The sequence below is a fragment of the Petaurus breviceps genome, unplaced genomic scaffold (assembly GCF_028583685.1).
Source record: "Petaurus breviceps papuanus isolate PSGF00001 unplaced genomic scaffold, PetGlider_PUasm1.0 91133, whole genome shotgun sequence".
NCBI lineage: Eukaryota > Metazoa > Chordata > Mammalia > Diprotodontia > Petauridae > Petaurus > Petaurus breviceps.
In genome coordinates, this window is record NW_027187419.1 from 39569473 (window position 1) to 39591314 (window position 21842).

The following is a 21842-nucleotide window of genomic DNA, read 5'->3' on the forward strand; positions in this document are numbered from 1 at the left end:
CCAGTGGAATTTTAGGTACCTGCTTCCCTTGAAGTCTTGGGGGGAGTAGCACATCACTTCCTCTTGTTTGCCATTATTGCCCCACAGCTGAGCCCAATAATAGAGAGCATAGAAGTGGGTTACAGTTTGTGAAAAATGTTGGCAAGACCAATATGAGTCGTCCCCTCTACTATCTCACCCCATCATCTCACTTTCTAGAACCTTTTTATTTCTCCAAAGTGCTTTCACTTCCAATATTTTGGGAAACCACCAGACCCTTTTGTGAGGTAGGCAAGGCTACTCTTATCCCCCCATCTGAAAAAGGAAGAAACAGTTAAGTGACTTGCTGCTTATTACCAGGGCGATCAGGGACAAGCCACTTAAAACCTCTGAGCCTAGTTTCTTAATATGTGAAATGATGAGGTTGGATGAGATGACTGATTAAGATCCCTTCCATTTCTGAAAACCCTGTGATTCAATCCAGCAAATCCATTAAATGCTAACTACGTGGGAGAAACTCTCCTATCCTCTCTTGTTCTGTACTTGGTGGAGATGGAAAACAGATGAACATGAAGACTGTAGTGGGGTATCCCTTAGCCCACTTCCTTTACCAAATCTTAAAGGTTCTTTTCCTTGAATGGGGATGTTATGAGCCCCTAGAAAACAGGCCAGAACAACCCTCCTGCCATTAGGTCACCAGGTAGAAAATTTAGAAGAGCTAGGCCAATGTTACTCCTTTGATTCCATCCAGGGGAAGCATCCTAGGTGGAGGCCTTTATCCCCTACGTGCTCTAGGGAGGGAAGTGGCCCCATCATTCCATGGGACTGGCCTGATTAGCCTCCTTGTGGAGGAGGATGCAGAGTTGCTGTCTCACAAGAGCTGAGATGCTAGGGCTGGAGAGGAGGGAGCATCACTCAGACCCAAGCTGGAGCCCAGATCACATTAACACATTGGCTTGGGGCTCCTCAGCAGACAACACACAGGCTATAAATAGCCAAGCGATAATAAGAACAATTTCCTGGTTGGAAATAAAACTCTGTGTGCTCTGTGTGTGTGTGTGTGTGTGTGTGTGTGTGTGTGTGTTGGTGGGAGGGTGGAAAGGTTGTTTTCTTTTTTTCCCCCCATTTCTTTTACTTTGCCTTTTCGTTTTGCTAACAAGAGACATTTGCATAAGTTTGACTCTGCCAGGAGTTCCTTCGATTGATCTCTCCTGGATTCTGCAGAGAAGAGGAGAAGGGGCAGGACTGGGTGCTGGTAGGAGTGGAACAATGAGGCCCCAAGCCGCTAATTAGGCCCCTGGCTGCTTCTCCCACCCATTGGTGGTTCTCTGCCTTGGAATGATGATTAATGACATATTTGTTGTGTCCGGGCGTTTGCTTTTCTGGGAAATAAAAATTCTGGTTCAAGTCTGTTTGTTGCATCTAATTAGAGAAAAAGGGAGATGTGTTCATTAAACAAGGACAAAGGAGAGAAGAAGAAATGCAACCCAGGAAGAAGGCTAATCTGCTGATGGATTTCCCCCACTCACCAAACATACACATTCACACACCTGGCCCTCCCTAGGGAACTCATTTTTTTTTCTGATTTCCTGAAGTAAGGAGGATGGCCAAGGGCATCTAAAGTGTTACACCAGAGTGGATGCAGCAAGATGAAGCCCAGTTGGAAATTTGGCAGGCAAGGATAACTGCTGGATTGCACAAGATCTGTGGGACTTTGTGGGAAGAAAAACAAAGACTGGGGCACTTGAGGAGAGGGGCTGAGGTGGGGAGGGTTGGGAAAGTAGGGTAAGGGAAGATGGGGGAGGGCATGGGAGGGTGGGGAGTGGGGTGGGGGGAGGGGGGATGGCAGATGGAGGGGGAGATGAAGGGCTGAAGCTAGAGGCAGGCTATATATACATGGGATTATTCTCTCCTCACTCTTCTTATTTCTTGTCCATTGTTTTTGTCACTCTCCTTGCTCTTTTCTTTCTTTTTTTTTAAATTTTTTTTAAAGCAATTGGGGTTAAGTAACTTGCTCAAGGTTACACGACCAGTTATTTCTGTATGTGGTGCTAAGTATCTGAGCCCAGATTTGATCCCCAGGTCATCCCGACACTCGAACCGGTGCTCTTACTCACTGAGCCACCTGGCTGCCCTTTCTTTTCTTTCTTTTGATAAAAAATGGAGCCCATGAAAATGAGTTTTAGGAGCCTGGAGGGTATGACCCCTTGAAATAAAGATCACTTGGGGAGTTATTGGAGCAATACAGAGGAAATTAAGCTGATTTCCATGCTGAGAGATTATCACGTATAATATTATTTTGAATACATGTGTATATCATAGGTTGGCATGGTTTGGGACTGCCCCTAGACACTAAAGTTCAAGAGGAAGGCCTCCATCTCTTTGGTGGATGCTGCATAGAGATAAGAATCACACCCAGGAAGAAGGCAGGGAGTGGTTCTGATATCCACTGGAGGAAGGAGCTCCCATCTTTGAAATCACAGAGCTGCCAATGTACATCATTTAATATTTTAGAACTAAAAACCATTGATAGCACAGAACTCTTCCTTTATCATACTGAGGCACAGAATGTCAGGGCTCCAGGGAATGCAGTTTGGGGATTGCCGGTCTAGTCTGGTCTTCTTTCTTTCTCCCCTTGTCCAATTCTCTCTGCTCTTCTGTCTACTTTTTTCTTTTGTCCTTTTCTTCCCTTTTTTCTAGTCTCCTTTCCTCTTCACCCTCCTTTCTTCTCCCTTCTTTCATTTCCTGGGAGGGAGTCTGGCTTTTGAGGCACCCTAGGGACATGAAACTGCCACCCTCCAGCTTCAGAGAGGTTCATTAGCATGTAAATCAGCTTTGGGTTAGGAAGGGCATTAATTATTAGGCACTAGTTAGGGGATTTCTTTTTACTTTGCCACTACTGCACTGTCAAAAGGGCCACACTGCTAGAAGGCTGACCAGCGTGTGTGTGTGTGTGTGTGTATGTGTGTGTGTGTGTGTGTTGGTGGGAGGTTGGAAAGGTTGCTTTGACTCTGATCAGGTCTCTTGGCTTCCCTTCTCTCTGACAGGCCTGGGCAACATCCTGAACACTGGAGGCTTAACTCGTATGGGGCGATTGAGGCTTTGCCCTAGGGTCCTGACATCTGGAGATAGGACTCACTTTCTGACTGTGACAGCCTTTTGGTCCACTGTGCTCCCTCACCTGGTCCTTGGCCCTCTCTCTACCATTGCTTCTGTCTCCCTAACACACTCATAGCAAAGGTCCTGTGTGTGGCCCTTTAGGCCTTGCCTTCCCGGTACGCCATCTCTGCCTCCTCCTAGGGGTTAGGGAGTGTGTGTGTATGTGTGTAGGAGCATATGTGTGCATGTACATATCTATTAATATGTGTGTATAAATTAGGGAATGTGCATGTGGGGAGTGTATGCCCTCATGTACGTATGTGTGAATGGGATGTTGTAGATAGGGGGGAAAGGCTGCCAAAAAATGGACATGGAAAAAGAGGAAGTGTATACACAGAACCATACAGTCACAGAACATGAAGCTCAAAGATGCTTCAGAGACCATCCACTTCACGTCCTTCATTTTAGGGGGAGAAACTGCGGTCTTGGAGGGATGATGTGATTCATTCAAGGTCACGGCCATATACCTATACACATACATGTCCTGAATTCCATTCCATAAATTCCACTTATTGAGTGTCTCTGTGCTAAGGATCAGAGTTAGAAAGGTGCAATAAGGTTGTTTCTTCCTGTCAGAAGTTTGTAACTCAGGAATGTATAAGTAAATTTGTGTGTGTGTGTGTGTGTGTGTGTATTTCCTAGAAGTTTGTAGGGTAATCTCTGATGACCGTAGGTCCATATTAATCTCTTCCCTTAAAGATCCTCTAGTACTCTTAATCTATATATGACATCTTATATCAAATGAAATCTTGTGTATAAACCTTAAAACGCTTGGCAAAAGTCAGTTACTATTCTCATTATATTAAAAGAAAAGCCCTACTGATGGTTTCATGTATATCACTTTAGCTTGCCTAGCCAGACTGAAAGCCCCTTCAGGGTAGGGATCGTGTAATAATTATTTCCTTTTTATGCTCTATGGCATTCCTAGAGATAGTTAGGACTGACTGGAGTAGAGGGACCAAGCAAAACATAAGTGACATCACCAGGGCCTGAACCACAGTTGCTGACTTTACTCCCTTAAAGACCCCTGGACCTCCGATGTTTTTGAGACTGAGCATCCCCCTTTAGGGACACATGAGGGCAAACCCAAACTTCTCAGCAGTTGAGGCCTAACTGACCTGGGGTATGAGTCAGCAGGGATAATAGTGGAGCCCCATCCCACAGTGAGTTCTCCATCCTTGGGACTCCTCACAGGCCACTAGGCAAGTCCCTGGTTTGGCAATCCCAAATTACCTCCTGGGTAGGAGTCAGGGGGATGAGGCAGTGTCCTTTTATTAGACAGGGTCATGGACCAGATGCCAGGAGCTTTTAGTAGCTATCAGAGGAACGTTGTCTTGGTGATCTTTTCCCAGGGCTTCATTTTCTCTCCCAAATCTCTTCTTACCCCAGTGTGGCAGTTATTGGCGAGTTTGCTTCTTCTAGTCCACAGCTGAGATACAAAGGGGGTTGGGACTGGGGGGCACGAGAGCAGAAGGGGAGTGCACAGCTGAAAGGACTGTGGTGATTGGAATTAGTTCCTAATGATTACATTGTAATGATCTGAACCCTAATTAATTTCATAGGAGTCAGTGCTGGCAGGGAGAGGACCACCCTCCATAGCTCCTAATTAGCACTGGCCCTGAGAGCCCTGTGGGCAAAGGTAGTGGTACAGGGAGGAGGGGGTGGAATTATTTGAGCAGCATTTTGTGCCTGCCAGACCAGCTACGGGGACTTCTAGGGCTGGTGAGGCCGAAGCCTTGGGTCAGAGATGCCAAACCTCTGTGCACTATTCCAGAGGGTTGCTTTACTGGGTGTATTTGCCCTATAGCCTGTGAACTGATCCTCTCCATGAGGGTTCTGCTATCTACAGCCCACATCAATCTCGTGCTGCTCCAAAGTCTTCTAGCATTATTTGTACCTAAGACCAGACCTGTGATTTTGCTTCTATATCACCCTCCCAATGAGGAAACTATCTATCAGCCAACACCTGCTATGCTCTGCAATTTACAGGAGCCTCAGAGCTGCCCGGGGCTTGAAGAGGGTGAGTGACTTGTTCAATGTCACACAGCCAGTATGTGTCAGAGGCAAATTATCCTGGCTCCAAGGCCAGCTCTTTATCCATCAGACATCACCACCCTTCCATCTGTTACTTATATTAAATGTGTGCAAAGCATTTGGTCAACCTTAATGTCAGCTACAATCTTTATTTAATTGTCTTGCTAATAATTCATTTGTGTTAGTTTTATCTTCTCAGCTGAAGTATAATGGACAGGGAGTTGGAGTCAGGAACCTGGGCCTAAATCCCAGTTCTGCTACTTACTGTTTGTTGTTGTTCATTTGTGTCTGACTCTCTGTGACCCTATTTAGGGTTTTCTTGGCCAAGATATTGGAGTGATTTGCCATTTCCTTCTCCAGCTCATTTGAAAGATGAGGAAACTGAGGCAAACAGGGTCAAGTGACTTGCCCAGGATCACACAGCTAGTAAGTGTCTGAGGTTGAATGTGAATGCAGAAGATGAGTCTTCCTGGTTCCCAGCCCAGTGCTGTATGCACTGGGCCACCTAGCTGCCTCCGTTACTTACTAGCTATGTGATGTTAGGCAAAGCATTTAGCCTTCATATGCCTTAGTTTCTTCATCAATAGAATGGAAGTGGAGGTTGCACTACATAAGCTCAGGGCTCCTTTCCAGCCCTAAGCCTCTGATGGTATGTATTTGAATAGAAAAGCCTATATTTGTGAGCTCTAAAAGCAGAAGCTCCTTTTATTGAGAAAGGCTTGAGCTGTGCTTGGGGAGTGGGGAGAAAGCTGGCTTCTCTGGGTCTGGAACTCAGGGGGTGATCTAATCCAGACTTTGGATCATGGCCTGGTCAGAAACCAAACCAAGTGTGCTTCAGAATGCACCCTCTTCTCTTGCCTCAGCATCTCTGCTCAGCAAGCATTCCTTCCTCCTACTTCTTCTAAGAAGATCAAACCCTCTTCTGTCACCTCTCCTCCCACTCTCTTATCTATTTATTTGTTGGCATTTTGGATGATAATGCCACTGCCAACTTCAAGGCCCAGAAGCCCAGATGAAAACACATGGGATGGAAGGGCAGGCTCATTCTCAGTCAGCTGGATGAGGCTGTCTGTCTGGAGGAGAGGGAGAAAGAAAGCAAAGACAACACGAGACCTTGGAGAGCCATCTTTGACGTTTTTGTATGTAAGCACCCAGACGTGCAAGAAGGAAAACCCAGTGAATCCATAGGATTGTGAGGCCGGATGAACACAGGGGTTGGACCAGGAAAGAGAAACATGGAGTCTCCAGCCCCGGGTGGCTCCTTCTGTCCCTGAACTCCTATTTCATCTCTCAGTTACATGTCACCTCATCACAGATCATCTTGTGACATTTCTTGTAATGACTCATATCTCCAGTTAACTTTTTATGTCTCCTTGTTGGCTCAATTCAATTCAATTTAACAGATCCTTGGAGTATTAAGCACTATGTGCCAGGCACTGCCCTATGTGCATAGGGCACACAAAGATAAAAAAGCAACAGCCCCTGGCCTCAAGGAGATCAGATTCTTTTGGGAAGAAACAATTTGTACACTGATGATTTACTACAAAATTTATATGAAGTAATATCAAGGCGGGGGAGACAGCTAACAATTGGGGAAATCTGGAAAGGTTTCCTTTAGGAGGTAGCACTTCAGTTGAGCATTGGAAGGAGATGAAGATTTCAAGATGGACAAATAAGGAGGAAGAATACTGGAAAGTGATGGGGGTACAGGCAGGGCAAACACATGGAGATGGGAAATGTCGGGTGTGGGGAAAAGCATACAGGGCAGTTTGGCTGGGACATAGGGGTAATAAAGAAGAGAAAAATATGAAATCAGCCTGGAAAGATGGGTTTGAGACAGATTGTGAAGGACTTCAGTGCCAAACAGATGAATTGATATCTGAGGCAAAGGGGAGCCATTGGAACTTCTTGAGCAGGGGAGTGACATGCTTTAGGAATAATCAATCTGGTAGCTGTATGGAATGCAGAATAGAGGACAGGGGTATATTTCTCTGACTACTCCACAGCATCCGGTGGGGAGGTGGAAATAGTGTGTACTTTGTTGGGTTCATTTGTTGCAGTTGTGTCTGACTTTTTGTGACCCCACTGGAGTCAGGAAGACTCATCTTCCTGAATTCAAATCTGGCCTCAGACACTTACTACCTGTGTGACCCTGGGTAAGTGACTTCACCCTGTTTGCCTTCGTTTCCTCATCTGTCAAATGAACTGGAGAAGGAAATGGCAAACCACTCCAGTATCTGTGCTAAGAAAATCCCAAATGGGGTCATGAAGAGTTGGATACCACTGAAAACTATTGACCAACAAGAATTCCTAGGCCTAGTCATCTGGTAGCTTTAACTATGAAAAAGAGGGGCCTCTGGGGTATTCTGGTAAATATTTAACAACTGGTTTTCTGAAGAAAAAAAAAGTATATGCATAACCCACTAAGCTTAATCTGCATTATTCACATTTTCACATTCTCCCCATCATTTTCTTAAGTCTAGATAATCTACAAAATAATAAATCAAGCCTGATTCTTAGTGTTTGCCATTCTCCAAGGTGTAAATGCTTATATTGAAAATTCAACAGTAGTCCTGGGTTGGAGCTGACTTCAGCACACTTGGGAGGAGGGGAACATAAGGGACAATCATTCAGGAATTTCTGTTTTTGAAAGAGAGCCTAGCCTGGAAGACCAGGATTCAGGGGCTGTTTTTGTCTTATTTTGTCTTTTTTTTTTGCCACCCCAAGTGCTCAGCATGGGGTCAGGCACATAGTAAGTGCCTAATAAATGCTTATTGACTGACTGGCTCCCTTTAGTGCTCAGACAGCATCCTAGATGTCATTTCTGGAGGAAAGGTCCTATAAGATGATGATAAAGATGATTATATTGACAACAAAATTAACTCTTGTGAGATATAATCCTTCCACACTCCTTTGTCTCTTTCCCTTCTCCAGCAGTAGTAGAAAGGACAGTCTATTTAGGGTTTGGAGACCCAGGTTCTAGTCCTTTGATGGCCAGATGCTGCTCACTTAACTTGGGGTTCACTGGCTAGATTCTTTCCTTCCTTCCTTTCTTTTTCTTTCTTTCTTTCTTCCTTCCTTCTTTTTTTTTTTTTTAAAGCAATCGGGGTTAAGTAACTTGCTCAAGGTTACACGGCCAGTTATTTCTGGGTGTGGTGCTGAGTATCTGAGCCCAGGTTTGATCCAGGTCATCCTGACACTGGAGCCAGTGCTCTTACTCGATGTGCTACCTGGTTGCCCCTTCCTTCCTTTTTTATTTCACAAAATCTTAAACCCAGTTCACTCTGAAGCTCATAGATTGGACCAGAATAGGTCCCGCCCAAGCTCCACTTAATGGCTGTATTTTGGGCCCTCCTGGCTTAGAGTGAATGTCAATGGTAACTAGTTTCTCTTTGGAACAGCAACCCTGAGGGTCTTCCTCTCCCAGTTTGATTTTTTTTCTTTTTTCTAATTAAAGGGGCCATCCCTTCACTCACTTCTTAAAGAGTCCTATTCACTGAATGGACTTTACCACACTCTGAGGGAGAACCTGAAAAGGCCTTAGCCTAAAAGGACAAGGGTCTCCCGTTGCATCCTGGGCCATCTCCAGTTGTCCTGGATATTTGGCCACTGGACCCAGATGGCTCCTCAAGAAAGAGTGAGGCTGGTGACCTTGCATGGCCCTCCCTTACTCAAATCAAAGTCAACTGCAAGTCATGTCATCATTTCCTTGACACCATGGTCCTTTTTGAAAATAAAGGACAGGGGCAGCCAGGTGGCTCAGTGAGTAAGAGCGCCGGCCCCAGAGTCGAGATAACCTGGGATTGAATCCGGGCTCAGATACTTAGCACCACACCCAGAAATAACTGGCCGTGTAACCTTGAGCAAGTTACTTAACCCCAATTGCTTTAAAAAAAAAAAGAAAGAAAGCAAGAAAACAAAGGACAAACACAACAACCTAGTCCTGACTCTCAGGTAGCTAGCTGAATGACTGTGGGTAAGTAATTTAGCCTCTCTAGGCAACAGTGTCTTCATCTGGAAAATACAACAACATAACACTTAGGACTTATATAGCCTTTAAAGGTTCACAAAGCCTTTTATAATATATTATCTTATTTGATTGTAACAATTTTATATTGTAGATGCTTTCATTATATCTATTTTACAGATGAGGAAACTGAGGCTGAAAGAAGTTAGATGACTTTCCCATAGTCATGCAGTTTGTAAGTGACCAAGGTAGGATTAGAAACTCAAGTGTTTCTGACTTCTTGTCCAGAGTTTTATCAATTATGCCTCCTAGCTGCCTAGACTAATAGCATTTGTCCCCCTTTACCCATCATTTGGAGGATCATATGTTCCTTGGAAAATATAAAGTGCTTGAACAAACTTGAGGGAGGTATCATCATCATCATCAACATTTATCATTATTGTTATTATTAATAATAACAGTAATTATTGCTGTAGCTCTTTGAGGAGACCTCCTCGTGGGCTCATCCCCCTCTTCAGAGAAGTTCCTTTCCTTTCCCCTCTTTTGGCTGCTCCAGGGCCTACTCTTCATCAATTACAGAAAACAGATGTGACATTTTGGTAAGAGTAATTGCTGGGTGCTTTAGCAGAGAGGAGTGAGCCCAGGCAACAATGCTAGACTGTAAATCTTGAAAAGGGGGGAGGGAAAAAAAGAGGCCAAATTACCTGATGGAAACTTAGAAGCTATACCAGACCATCTAGGACCTGATTCTCTCCAGTCTTGTCTCCCCCAAAACCTGTGAGGCCCCAGAAAACCAGAGTTTGAGCTTTGTTAAGGATTCCATTGTAGGGCTGTGTTTTCTCTTATTCAGTACTCCCCATGTGTGTTTGGCAGAGAGAAGGTGATCAGTAAATATTTGCAGAGTTGAACTTGACATCCCAATTTCAGGCTTTGGAATGAGGGACAGGAGGTCATCTGAGTTTTTGGCAGCTGTCCTTAGCCCTTTCTGCCCTCTGTTGGGTCCCGTTAAATTCTATCTTTTCTTCTCTGAGGCTATAAAGCCCAGCTGCTGCTTAGGGCTTAGGAAGGGAACAGGACTTGACAAGTCTGGGAAGAATGTCTGCTTCCTTCCCCTCTGCCCTCATCTGATTGGAATATTCTCATTGTCATATTTTCATGTTTAATGATACAGCTGGGTGGCTCCCTACCTGAAAGACAAGCTGGAGGATTTATCTCCTAATAATCTGACTTTCAGAGCCCTAGGGCTTGGGACTGTGCTAGAGGGAAGGTGTTTATCACTCACATTCTGGTGGGTGGAGGGGTGAAGAGGCCCTGTAGGTTGAGTTCCTGCTGTTGACCTGGTGTGGCAATTCTGAAACTGGGGAAATCCTGGAGCTGTCTCTCTTAAAAAGTATGAATTCCTTTGAATGTGAGGGTTCACCTTCTTGGAATAGGAATAGGGGCAGTTAATAAGACCTAAAATCCATCATGTTGGACTGAGGGGATCAGCACAGTTCTTCCACATCTCAGGGGTTGGGGTGGGGTGTCCCCACAACCTGGAAAATCCACATGAAAGTTTTTGGCTCTCCCTTTATATCAGAGAAGAAGTCTGATTTTTTTCTTTTTCTTTTATGGGGTGTTTACAATACCTTATTGTAAAATTCGGGTTATGTATTTGATCATAAATTATATTATACAATATTATATGAATATTTTATGCATTTCTGTGTTTCTAAACTTTTTCTGTGTCATCTGTTGGCCTTTGTGTGTCATCTGTGGCTTCTGCAAAACTCCCCCCCCAAATTCCCATTTAATTTCTTATGCTGACCTATAACATATTGAAACTGCGATGGGGAAAAGGAGGAAGAGTTCCTGGGTTAGAAACATATCTATCTCTGTGACGTACTACCTGTGTGACCACCAGCAGGTCCTTTTCCCTCTCTGGGCCTCATTTCCTAACCTATAAAATGAGGCAGTTAGAATAGATGATCTCTGAGGTCCTATCCAAATTTAGCTCTGTGATTATGTTATTACTTCTAAGGTCCTTCTCAACTTTAGCATTCTGTGAGCTTGTGGACTGAGAGAAAAGCCCATGTCTACCACCCTCCCCCAAGCCTGTCCAATCCAGTATCTCACCTTGGAGTATGTGGCCCCATTCATGACCTCTCCTTTCCTCATCCAGATAATAGAGGCGGCTGGCTTGGCATTGTCAGCGTGGCAGGTGAGGTTAAGGGGGTCTCCTGCACGAAGACTGATCACTGGTCCTCCCAGGATGACCGGATCATCAGGAGGTACTGTGGAAGAGAAGCATAATAGACAGATTAGGTTGAAGGCCAACAAGTGACATTTTCCTTGAGCCTCATTATTTCTTTCTCTGTAGGAAGGTTAGCAGTGGTTGGATTTCTACAACCTGACTTGGTTGGGCTACTCTAGCATGTATATCTCCAATAACTAGCACATGTTTAGCATATGCTTAAAAACACTTGTTAATTGATGTACATGTATGTGTGCATGTGTGAGTGCATATGTGTTTGTGTGTGATAATGGTCAAAGAATATTCTCTCTGGCTGGTCAACTTTTTCGGAGTAGTTAAGTAAAGCCTTATAATAACTGAATTGAAAAATAAAAAATTAAACTTATTTAAAATGATAAAGCTCTTTATATTCTCACGTCCATTGAGAGTAGGGATGGTTTCATTCTTTATATCTGTACACAATGCCTGGTACACAGAAGGTGCTTAATAAATCCTTGCTAATTGATTGATTTTAGAGATGTTTTAGAGATGAGGAAGCAGATGCCCATCAAGGTTAAGGGACTTGCCCAAGGTCATAGATGACAGTAGTATGCATTATTAAAGACTAGAACCCAAGTTCCCTTCCTCTTAGACTAGTGTCCTTTCCATATATTGTGATAGTAGGCAGAGTATCCAGACCTCAGGCCATTTCTACTTTCTCTTCCCTTCCTTTGCTTCCCTGTAAAAATTACAAATGGTGCAAGTTTTCCTGTACTTCTGTCTCCTCACCTTCCTCATGCTCTCACTCTCCTGCTTCTTCCCCTCCAGTATGGGAGTATAGTCCCTTCTGGAAGCCTTGGAAGTAGGCTTGCTGGGTAGCAGCCTTTGATGGAGTACATTAGAATGACTAAAACAGTAACACTGGTCTGACAAAAAGGGGGCTATCTCTCCTGGCTACCATGGATTACCATGGGGATGGGGTTTATAATTCTTCACTCTACAGAGTTCTGGGCTTGGGCAAGACCCAGTAGTTTAGTTAAGGTCCAGCTCCCTGGTATGAGGAGGTCTCTTCACCTAGAGAAACAGAGGAGGCATATGGTGATGCAATGGATAGAGTGCTGGGTCTGAAGTCAGGAAGACCTGAGTTCAAATCCACCCTCAGACACTCATTGACTGTGACCCTGAGCAAATCACTTAACCTTTGCCTTCCTCACTTTCCTAAACTGTAAACTGGGTATAATAATAGCACCTATTATTAAATGAGATAATATTTGTAAAGAGTTTAGCATAGTTCCAGACACATAATGGGAGCTTAATAAATGCTTGCTTCCTTCCTTCCTTCCTTCCTTCCTTCCTTCCTTCCTTCCTTCCTTCCTTCCTTCCTTCCTTCCTTCCTTCCTTCCTTCATTCTTTCTTTCCTTCCCAGAGTCCTCTTCAAGGTGTGAACTTCTTGGGCCAAAGATAAGTCATGTGAAAGCTCCAGGATCCCCTAAGCCATTTCCCCTAATATCTCCTCCCATCAATAACTGCTCTGTCCCAGACCCAGCTGGGCATTGAAAGGTAGTTTAGTACAAGGGAAAGCCCACTGGATCTTAAGTCAGGGAAATGAACTTTGAATCCTGACTCTTCCATTTCCTATCTGTGTGACCTTGGGCAAATCTCTTCAATTTTCTGGGCTTTAGGTTCCTCACCTGAAAAATGTGGAGGTTGGACTAGATGTCCTCTGAGGGCCCACACAGCTCAATTATCCTTAAATAGAGGTCCCCCCTTGGGGTTCTTCACTTCTATCCTTCTGCCTTCAGCTAGAATTCTTTCTGGCTAAACTTCCTGACAACGTAACTAAAATCTAGGTGGTCTCCGCCTAACATTTTGGATGAGAAAGTGAAAATACCCTCAGTGTTTCTGATATGCAATCAGTTGCTCCTGTTCTTTCTATCCCATTCCTCTTCCTTTTCTCTCTCCCAATGTCTATTATCTTGGCTGAAAGAAGATATTCTGGCTTTTTTTGAGGTCATCCAACCTCTTCCAGTCCTTTCTCTTTTCAGCCAAAGTCTTGCTGGGTGGTCCCCCAGTTCAGTGCAGATGGCCTCTTTGGGTGGGGTGACCAGGGCCCCTGGGGGTTCAGTAGTAATGACAACCCACTGGTCCAACACTGCTCATGGCCTTTCATTTGGGGGCTTGCTAAACGCTCATTAGCTCTTGGCTTGCCTTCCCTGGGCTGGTCAGGGTTGGTCAGAGCCCCATGATCACAAGATGGTTCAGGGTGGGGAAAGAGGATGATTATGGGTTCTGATAAATGGGGGAGTGCAGAGCAGCTAATGATTTGCTCTAAATAATGGGAATTTCATCCCAAAGATGCAGAGAAGGTGCCTTCCCACTCCTCTCCAGTGGAGAAAATGGATCCATAAGGGAAGAGTGACCGGCCATGACCCTTTCACAAAGACAAAGATAGGGCTCTTATCCTAATACTCTCTCCTTGTTCGCCTACCTGCCCCCTGCTCTTGTCCCCCTAACTGAGGCTCCAAGGTAGAGGAGAGTTAGTAAGGTGTCAGTGATCTCAGCCTACATTGGATAGCTGGGAGCACATAACTAGTATTTTAGGTGGATGCAGGGCTCTGGACAGCCTATTGTCTGTGTGCAGCCATATCTCCATTCCCCTAACTACACCCCCTTGTCTCTGCTGCTTCCTATAAAGACCACAAGTGCCCCAAATGGTCAGGCTTCTTTTCTGAGCTATACTCCAACTCCACAGTCTCATTGAAGATGTTTGATACTGTTTTGACCTGTGTCCTCATGTCCAAGGTCGCCAAAGAATACCTATAGGTATTTAATTCTCTTGAAACATTTCCCAATATCTTTTTTGCTTATGTTTCAGTCTATTGAATTAGAGGTAACAGAGACATGGAGATAAGGAGAGATTAGGCTCATGTATACACATACACACACACAAACACACACACACACTCAGAATGGGTCCTGATTACATCTTCCCAAATAAGTGGTTATCATCCTGGTTATTCATGTAGGCATGCATTATTGATTGGCCCTCGGCTCATTACACACCAGATGGGGGTGAGGGTGGGAGTGATGGGTGTGGATGGAGGATGGTGGCTGTGGGGGCGTATGTGTGTGTGCGCCTATGCAGCAGAAGGAGGAAGGGCTGGGGGAGGATACACGGGGCATCAAAATGAATAGAAATCAACAGTCGTTCTCCACAGCTGTAACTTTACCGGAAGGAGAGCAACTCATTACCTCTCCATTCAAAGTTGGGCAGAAGAGACAGTGAGAGGGAGGTAGTGGAGGGGGAGAGGAACAGTGGAACAGCCAGTCGAGAGATGCATTATTCATACATCACACTAGCTGGATTGGTTATTATCCTGTACCACTATAGAATTTGGTCTCCTAATTTTTAATCACAGGGAAGGTGGAAGCGTTAGCCTTTTGTGATTAATCTGGGGATAAAAATAGTTGCCTGTTTTGGTGGTGTGTTTGTTGTCAACTCGGGAAAACCAAATTAACCATTGGGTGGCCAATGGGGCCCCCAATTCAATACAAGTTCCATATAGAAGACAGAGTTAGAAAGATGGACCTGGGGGAGGTAACAGGCAGTGTGGAATAATAAAAAGCACAGTTTGGCAATCAGAATACTTGAGTCAGAATCCAGCTCTGTCATTTACCAGCTGTGAGACCTTGGGCAAGTCATAGAACAATAATAATAACAACAAGGACAACAACAAAAGCTTGCATATAAAAAGCCCTGGAAGGTTTGCAAAACATTTCATATGTTATCTCATTTGGTCCTCATAATAGCCCTGGGAGGTAGTTACTACTATTATCCCTATTTTACAGATAAGGAAACTGAGGCCAAGAGAGAATGACCTGCCCAGGGTCACACAACTAGTGTCTGAGGCAGGATTTGAGCTGAGATCTTCCTACCTCCAAGAATAATACTCTGTCTATTGCATCACCCAATGAACCATTGAGCTTCCATAAATCTCAATTTCTTTATCTGTAAAACGTGGGGAGATTTTTGAACTAGGTAATCTCTAAGGTTTCTCCCAGCTCTAGCATCCCATAATTCCCAAGTTATCAGTACCCTGAAGTGAGGGATGTAGGATCTGCTTCTGTTGTTGCTTATGAAAAACAAATCATTTTAATTAAAACTCTACTGTCAATGCAGTTGGGGTCCTGACTCTTTGCAAGGGATTCTCTGCTGTCATCCAGGACACAGATAGCTTGTCATCCTCCTCCCTTCCTCTACCACAGTGATGCCCTCAGTTGGCATGGGTTGGCCAATGGGTGTTTATCCTTAGGGTGTTATGCCATTCTGTTCATTCCATGCACGTGAATGGAGGAGGCACAATGATACATTTTCCCCCCTGCTTCTCCCTCTCCCTATGCCCCTTGCATCCAGCTCCTTTTTTCTTCTCACATTGTTGCCACTCTAGTTCAGGCCCTCATCACTCCTTGGATTGTTCAAATAGCCTGCTGAAGGGTCTGCCTCCCATAAGTCTTTCCCCACTCCAACCCATGCTCTGTATGGTATTGCCCTTCTCAAGAGACTCCAGTGGTTCCTTCACATCCAGGACCAAATATAAAACCATCTGTTTGGTATTTAAGGCCTTTTGGAACCTGTTCCCACCTACATTTCTGGTGATACTCCCCTTCGTATACTCTACAGTCCAGAAAAACTGGTCTTCCTGCTCATCCTTTATCACAACATTGTCTCTCATCTCTATGCCTCTGCATAGACTATCCCCTTGTGCTTACCATGAATTTTCTCATTTCTCAAAATTCCTAGTTTCCTGGAAAACTCAATACTAGTTTCAGCATCTACTGGGGGCCTTTGCTGAGGCTGCTAGTGTTTCCACCTATTGCCTAAATTACCTTGTATTTATTTTGTACATTTATATGTAGTTTCCTTCAATAGACTACAAACTCTACGAGGGCAGGAGTGTTTCCGTTTTGCTTTTCTTTTCCTGTTTGTTGTTGTTATTCAGTCATTTCCTGCTCTTTGTGTCCCCATTTGGGGTTTTCTTGGCAAAGCTACTGGAGCGGTTTGCCATTTCTTCCTCCAGCTCATTTCACAGATGAGAAATTGAGGCAACCAGGGTGAAATGACTTGTCCTGGGTCACACAGCTAGTAAGTGTCTGAGGCCAGATTTAAATTCAGGAAGATGAGTCTTCCTGACTCCAGGCCCCGCACTCTATTCATCGTGCCATCTAGCTGCCCCTTTGTTTCCTTAGAGCTAAGCATAGTGCTTGGAATATAGCAGGCACTTAATAATTGCTCTTTGATTGATGGTGTGGTCCCAGACCAGGTGGGAAGGGAAGGGAACAGACTGTTATTATGCCTACTAGGTGCCAAGCATGATGCTTTTTGCAAATGTTATTCCATTTGCTCCTCATGACAACCTGCCCAGGGTCACACAGCTAGTAAGTAACTGAGGCTAGATTTGAACTCAGGTCTTCCTGACTTCCAGTGCCAAACCACTTAGCTTCTTCTGGTAAAGAGACAAACTGCTTTCTAAATATGACTTCTCTGCCTTGTACTTCTCACATGGAGTTTTTGAACTGAAGTGTAAAACTTGACATTTGTCTGTTATTGTTCAGTTGTTTCAGTCATGTCTGACTCTTCATGACCCTATTTAAGGTTTTCTTGGCAAAGATAATGGAGTGGTTTACCATTTTCCTCTATAACTCATTTTACATATGAGGAAACTGAGGCAAACAGTTAAAGTGACTTGCCCAAGGTCACACACCTAGTGTCTGAGGCCAGATTTGAACCAGGAAGAAGAGTCTTCCTGATACCAGGTCAGGCACTCTGTGCACTATGCTACCTAGCTGTCTCTTTATCTCTGCTTAGTTTTCCCTTATTAGGTTCAGCCCAGTGCTCTAGTCAGTCTGGATCTTTTTGGATCCTTACTCTGTTATCTTGTATGTTCCATATCCCTCCCAAAAGCATTTTATCACTGTTTTAGTCATAGGGAACACTGAAAGAACCCCTGGGTCATTCCCCTACCTCTGGACAGGCTTCATTTGAACACATTTCATGTGCTAATCAGTCAGTCAATAAACATTTACTGAGTGCCTCCTAAACGACAGGCCATATACTAATGACTGGGGATATAAAGAAAGCTAAAAGACAGTATCTGTTCTCAAGGACCCCGCAGTCTATGTACGCCACCTATGCTTTGCCTGAACCAGCTATGCACAGACAAGCTATAGATAGGGCAGATTTGAAATAATCAGTGGAAGGAATTAAAGGGGATTGGGAAAGGTTTCCTATGGAAGGTGGGATTTTAGCCAGAAATTGAAGGAAGCCAGGGAAGTCAGGAGGTGGACAGAAAGAGCAAGCCTCTTCCAGGAATTGGGGACAGCCAGAGAAAGTGCCCAGAGCCTAGAGATGCAGTGTCATGGGGAAGGGACAGCCAGGAAGTCAGTGTCAGCAGACCACAGAGGAGCTGGGAAGGGGTGGGATGGTGTAAGGTGTACAAGTTCCCTCTGCTTCTCACCCAGAATCCTCTATAGAAACAAGCTCTTGTGAGATTTCTATTTCAAACCTTGGCCTGAAGTGGCTTGGCTAAGGTCAGGTTGGACTAGCTAGCCTCTAAGGTTCCTTTCAGCCCTAAATCTATGAAAGTAAGTTTTTATTATAGGTTGTGAGCAGTGCAACCAAGATATAAGCTCAGATCCTTTGATTTAGCTATAGCAGACTTCCTTTCTACATCCAGGAATCATACAGAAGCTCTAAAGATAGAAGGGAACTCAGAGAGGCCATTTAGCTCAACACTCTCATTTTTACAGATGGGGAAACTGAGGTTTGGAGAGGAGAGATGATTGCTTAAGGTCACACAGGTAGTAAATAGAAGAGGTGGCATTTGAACCCAGATCTTTTGCCTCCAGAACCAGCAATCCATTCATTTTGCTTTGTGGCTTTCAAAGGTTGCAGCTCTCTTGATCTCAAGAGGCTTAACCTCTTGGTCATGATAGAAGACAGGGCAGCTGCAGGAAAGGGGAGGAGACTTGGAGGTCAGCAGGGGGGAGTTAGTTGGGCAGCTGCCCCAGAGATCTGCATGGAAACCTGTACTTTTCTGCATGTTTTCAAGAGGAGCAGCAGTGGGCTAGGTTTCTGCCTCATGGCCCTGGTTCTGACCTGGGGGTTGCTCAGACTGCCTTCTGAATGACATCCTGAGCCTGGAGGTGGGCGATAGGGGGAGAGGGGCCATATCCTCCATTCTGGGGCCCTGGTCCAAGCTCCCTGCGTCTCCTCCCGGCCCCGACTCTATGTCAGATTTGTTAGGATCACAGTGCTGGGTGTTACAGCTGTAGGCTAGCATTAGCAGCAGATTGGAGACAGTTTGCAAGTCAACTGGCTCCTAGCTGGAAGAAGTCTCCCTGCTGGCAGTTTGTTTTTGTGAGTCTGGTTCAGCCTGCAGCCTTGAACACACTGGGCAAGGGGCTGATCATGCAGAGAGCTGAAGATCAGCAAAGGAACCCCTCAGGTCTCAGGAGCAGATTGGAAGAGGGGAAAAGAGGTCTGGAGCCTGCTGCTTCTCCCTCCATAATTCCCTTCCTTTATTATGGCCAGCATATTTGGGACTTTGCAATCCTAAGCCTTCCTCTGCTGTATTTCTCTTTCCTTTATTCCCTCTACAATCCTATATTCACTCATTACGCCAGGAGAAATCTTCACATGCTTGGGGTGGACATCCCCCTAAGTCATGTACAGATTTGAGGCCTTCACCTGGTTTAGCCTGTCTGCCAAGAGGGTTTCACTGGGTACAGGTGCTATTCTTTTTGGAGCCACAGGTGAGAACTGAGTACCAGGTAGACACCAGAGGTGGATGAGCAGCCCCCAAAATGACGAGGCAGTCCTCACTGCAGAGGCGCTAGTCTCTGAACACCCCATATACCTCACTTGGTCTAGCTTAATAAGTGTTTATCGACTGACTATTGACTAGCTCATGCCTGAAGAAGAAAGGGGCAAATGCAATTATCTCTGGGAGAGAGAAATCCTTTAAGTTGCCTCTATGTATTTGCTAGGGGTAAAATATCTTTTCTATTATGTTTGAAGTAATGTTTTGTTGATGTTTCTTCTTTCTTTTCTTATATCACTGTAACTTCTAAATGATTCCGTTCACCTCCCCTCCCCCACCCAACACTACCTTCCCTTGTAAAAGGAAGGAAGCTGCCAGTGTTTCCACCTACTACCTAAATTACACTGTATTTGTTTTGTATAAATTTATATGGGTTCATGTCATTTCCTTCAATAGACTATAATTCTATGAGGGTGGTGAGTATTTTTGTTTTGTTTTTCTTTTCCTGTTGTTTGTTGCAATTCAGTCATATCTGACTTTGTGACCCCATTTTGGAGTTTTCTTGGCAAATACACTGGAGTGGTTTGCCATTTCCTTCTCTAGCTCATTTTATAGATGAAGTAACTGAGGCCAACAAGGTTAAGTGACTTGCCCAGGGTCACATAGTAACTGAGGGCGAAGAAGATGAGTCTTCCAGGCTTTAGGCCTCACATATCATCCACTGTGTTACCTAGATGCCTATGCAAGAGAAATACAGGGAAGTAAAACAGAGCAATATGTTGGCCACATCCGACCATGTGCCTCATCCACGGCTACATTGTTCCGCTCCTCTAAGAAAAGGCATGCTTTACCGTTAGGCCTTTGGACTTGACTGGTCACTGAACCGAACAGAGTTCTGATGTCTTTCAATATTGTTTTCCAGATATTGTTATGGTCATTGTATGTAGACTGTTGTCCTGGATCTGCTTACTTTTTCCTATATTGGTTCATATTAGTCTGCTCAAGTTTCTATGAATCCTTCATTTCTTATGTTTCAATATTGATTCAGTATGATATAAGAATATTCTCCCATTAATACAATAATATTCCATTACACTTACATATCACGATTTGTGCCTCTAGTAGAGAGAACACTGGTCTGGAGTCAGAGGACCTGGGTTGGGATTCTTCCTGTGATGCTTACTACCTTTGTGACTGTTGGAAAATTTTTAACCTGACCAGGCCTCAGTTTCCTTGCTTGTAAATTTAGGGGATCAGATTAGGTGACCTCTGAGGTCCCTTACAACTCTTCAACTATGACACAATAAATCTATGATCCTATGAATCAATCAATGGAGACCACATTGTTTTCAGAAAGGTTGCTATTTTGTTAATAAAGGAAATATCCAGATATATCCCTGGATTACCTTAGAATTCAGGATAATAAAAGTGAATATATGCTTTTTGATTGATTGATTGAATAGTAATGAGTCAAGGAGCAGGCTGAGGAGAGACTGTCAGTTTTTTGCTCTACTAAAGAAAGGGCAGCTACAAATATCTTTGTGCATATAGGAACCTTCCCCCATCTTTGATATCCTTCATGGATATATCTAGTAGGTGTATTGATTGCTAGGTCAAAGGGCATATAGAGTTTGCTAGTCCAATTCCATATTGTTTTCTAGAATTGATTCATTGCTCCATCAGCAACATACTCGTCTTTCCACAGTCCCTCCAGCATTTACTGAATTACCTCCAAACTTTTGTCATTTTTGCCAATCTGATGAGTATGAGTTAAAACCTCAGAGTTTGTTTTAGTTTGTATATCCGCAATTAGGTGTAATTTTGAGTATTCTTTTATATGGCTGTTCATGATTTGTATTTCTTTTTTTTTTTTTAAACTTTGACTATTCATAGTATTTGATCAATTATCTTTTTGGTAATGGTTCCTTTTTTACATATTTGTAGTAATTCGTTATATAGCTTGGATATCAGATTTTAGTAGGGATTCTGCTAAATCTCTGTTGAATTGTAAAAAAAAATTCCTGAGTCAACATTTCTTCTTATTATAGATGCATCTATCCTGTTCTTGAAAATTTAAGTAAATTATACATAATCAAAATCATCTATTTTATCTTTTAAGATTACCTATATCCCTATTTTGGCTAAGAATCTGTCCCCTAGTCACAGTTGTATAAAGTGCCACCTTCCATCATTCTTTTTTTTTTTTTTTTTAAGCAATCAGGGTTAAGTAACTTGCTCAAGGTTACACGGCCAGTTATTTCTGGGTGTGGTGCTGAGTGTCTGAGCCCGGGATTCGACCTCCAGGTCATCCCAACACTGGAGCCGGTGCTCTTACTCGCTGAGCCACCTGGCCGCCCCCATTATTCTTAACTTGTTTTTTGTTATGGCCTTTTACTTTCAGCTTGAGAATCCATTTGAAAATTATTATGGCATGTGATGTAAGATGTTGGTCTAAATCTAATTTCTGCCAAACTGCTTTCCAGTTATTATCAAACAGCTGATCTTTATCTTAGCAGCTGTGTCATTCAGTTTAATGAATGCTAGGTTGCTATACTTGATTGTTTCTCAGTATTGCTTGCTTACTTTGTTCCACTGGCTAACTTTTCCATTTTTTTTAGCCAGGAACAACTGGTTTTTGAAGATAATTGTTTTATAATATAGTTTGAGATCA

The 21842-nt window shown here is 43.9% G+C and overlaps 1 protein-coding gene across 1 annotated transcript in view; it reads right to left on the reverse strand.

The window, feature by feature from the left end:
• Positions 1 to 21842, reverse strand: part of KIRREL3 (kirre like nephrin family adhesion molecule 3) — a 781784-nt gene that overhangs the window by 48032 nt on the left and 711910 nt on the right. Inside the window, exon 6 of the mRNA XM_069080881.1 lies at positions 11255 to 11412. Within this exon, the coding sequence (XP_068936982.1) occupies positions 11255 to 11412 (158 nt within the window). The remainder of the gene's footprint in view (positions 1 to 11254; positions 11413 to 21842) is intronic.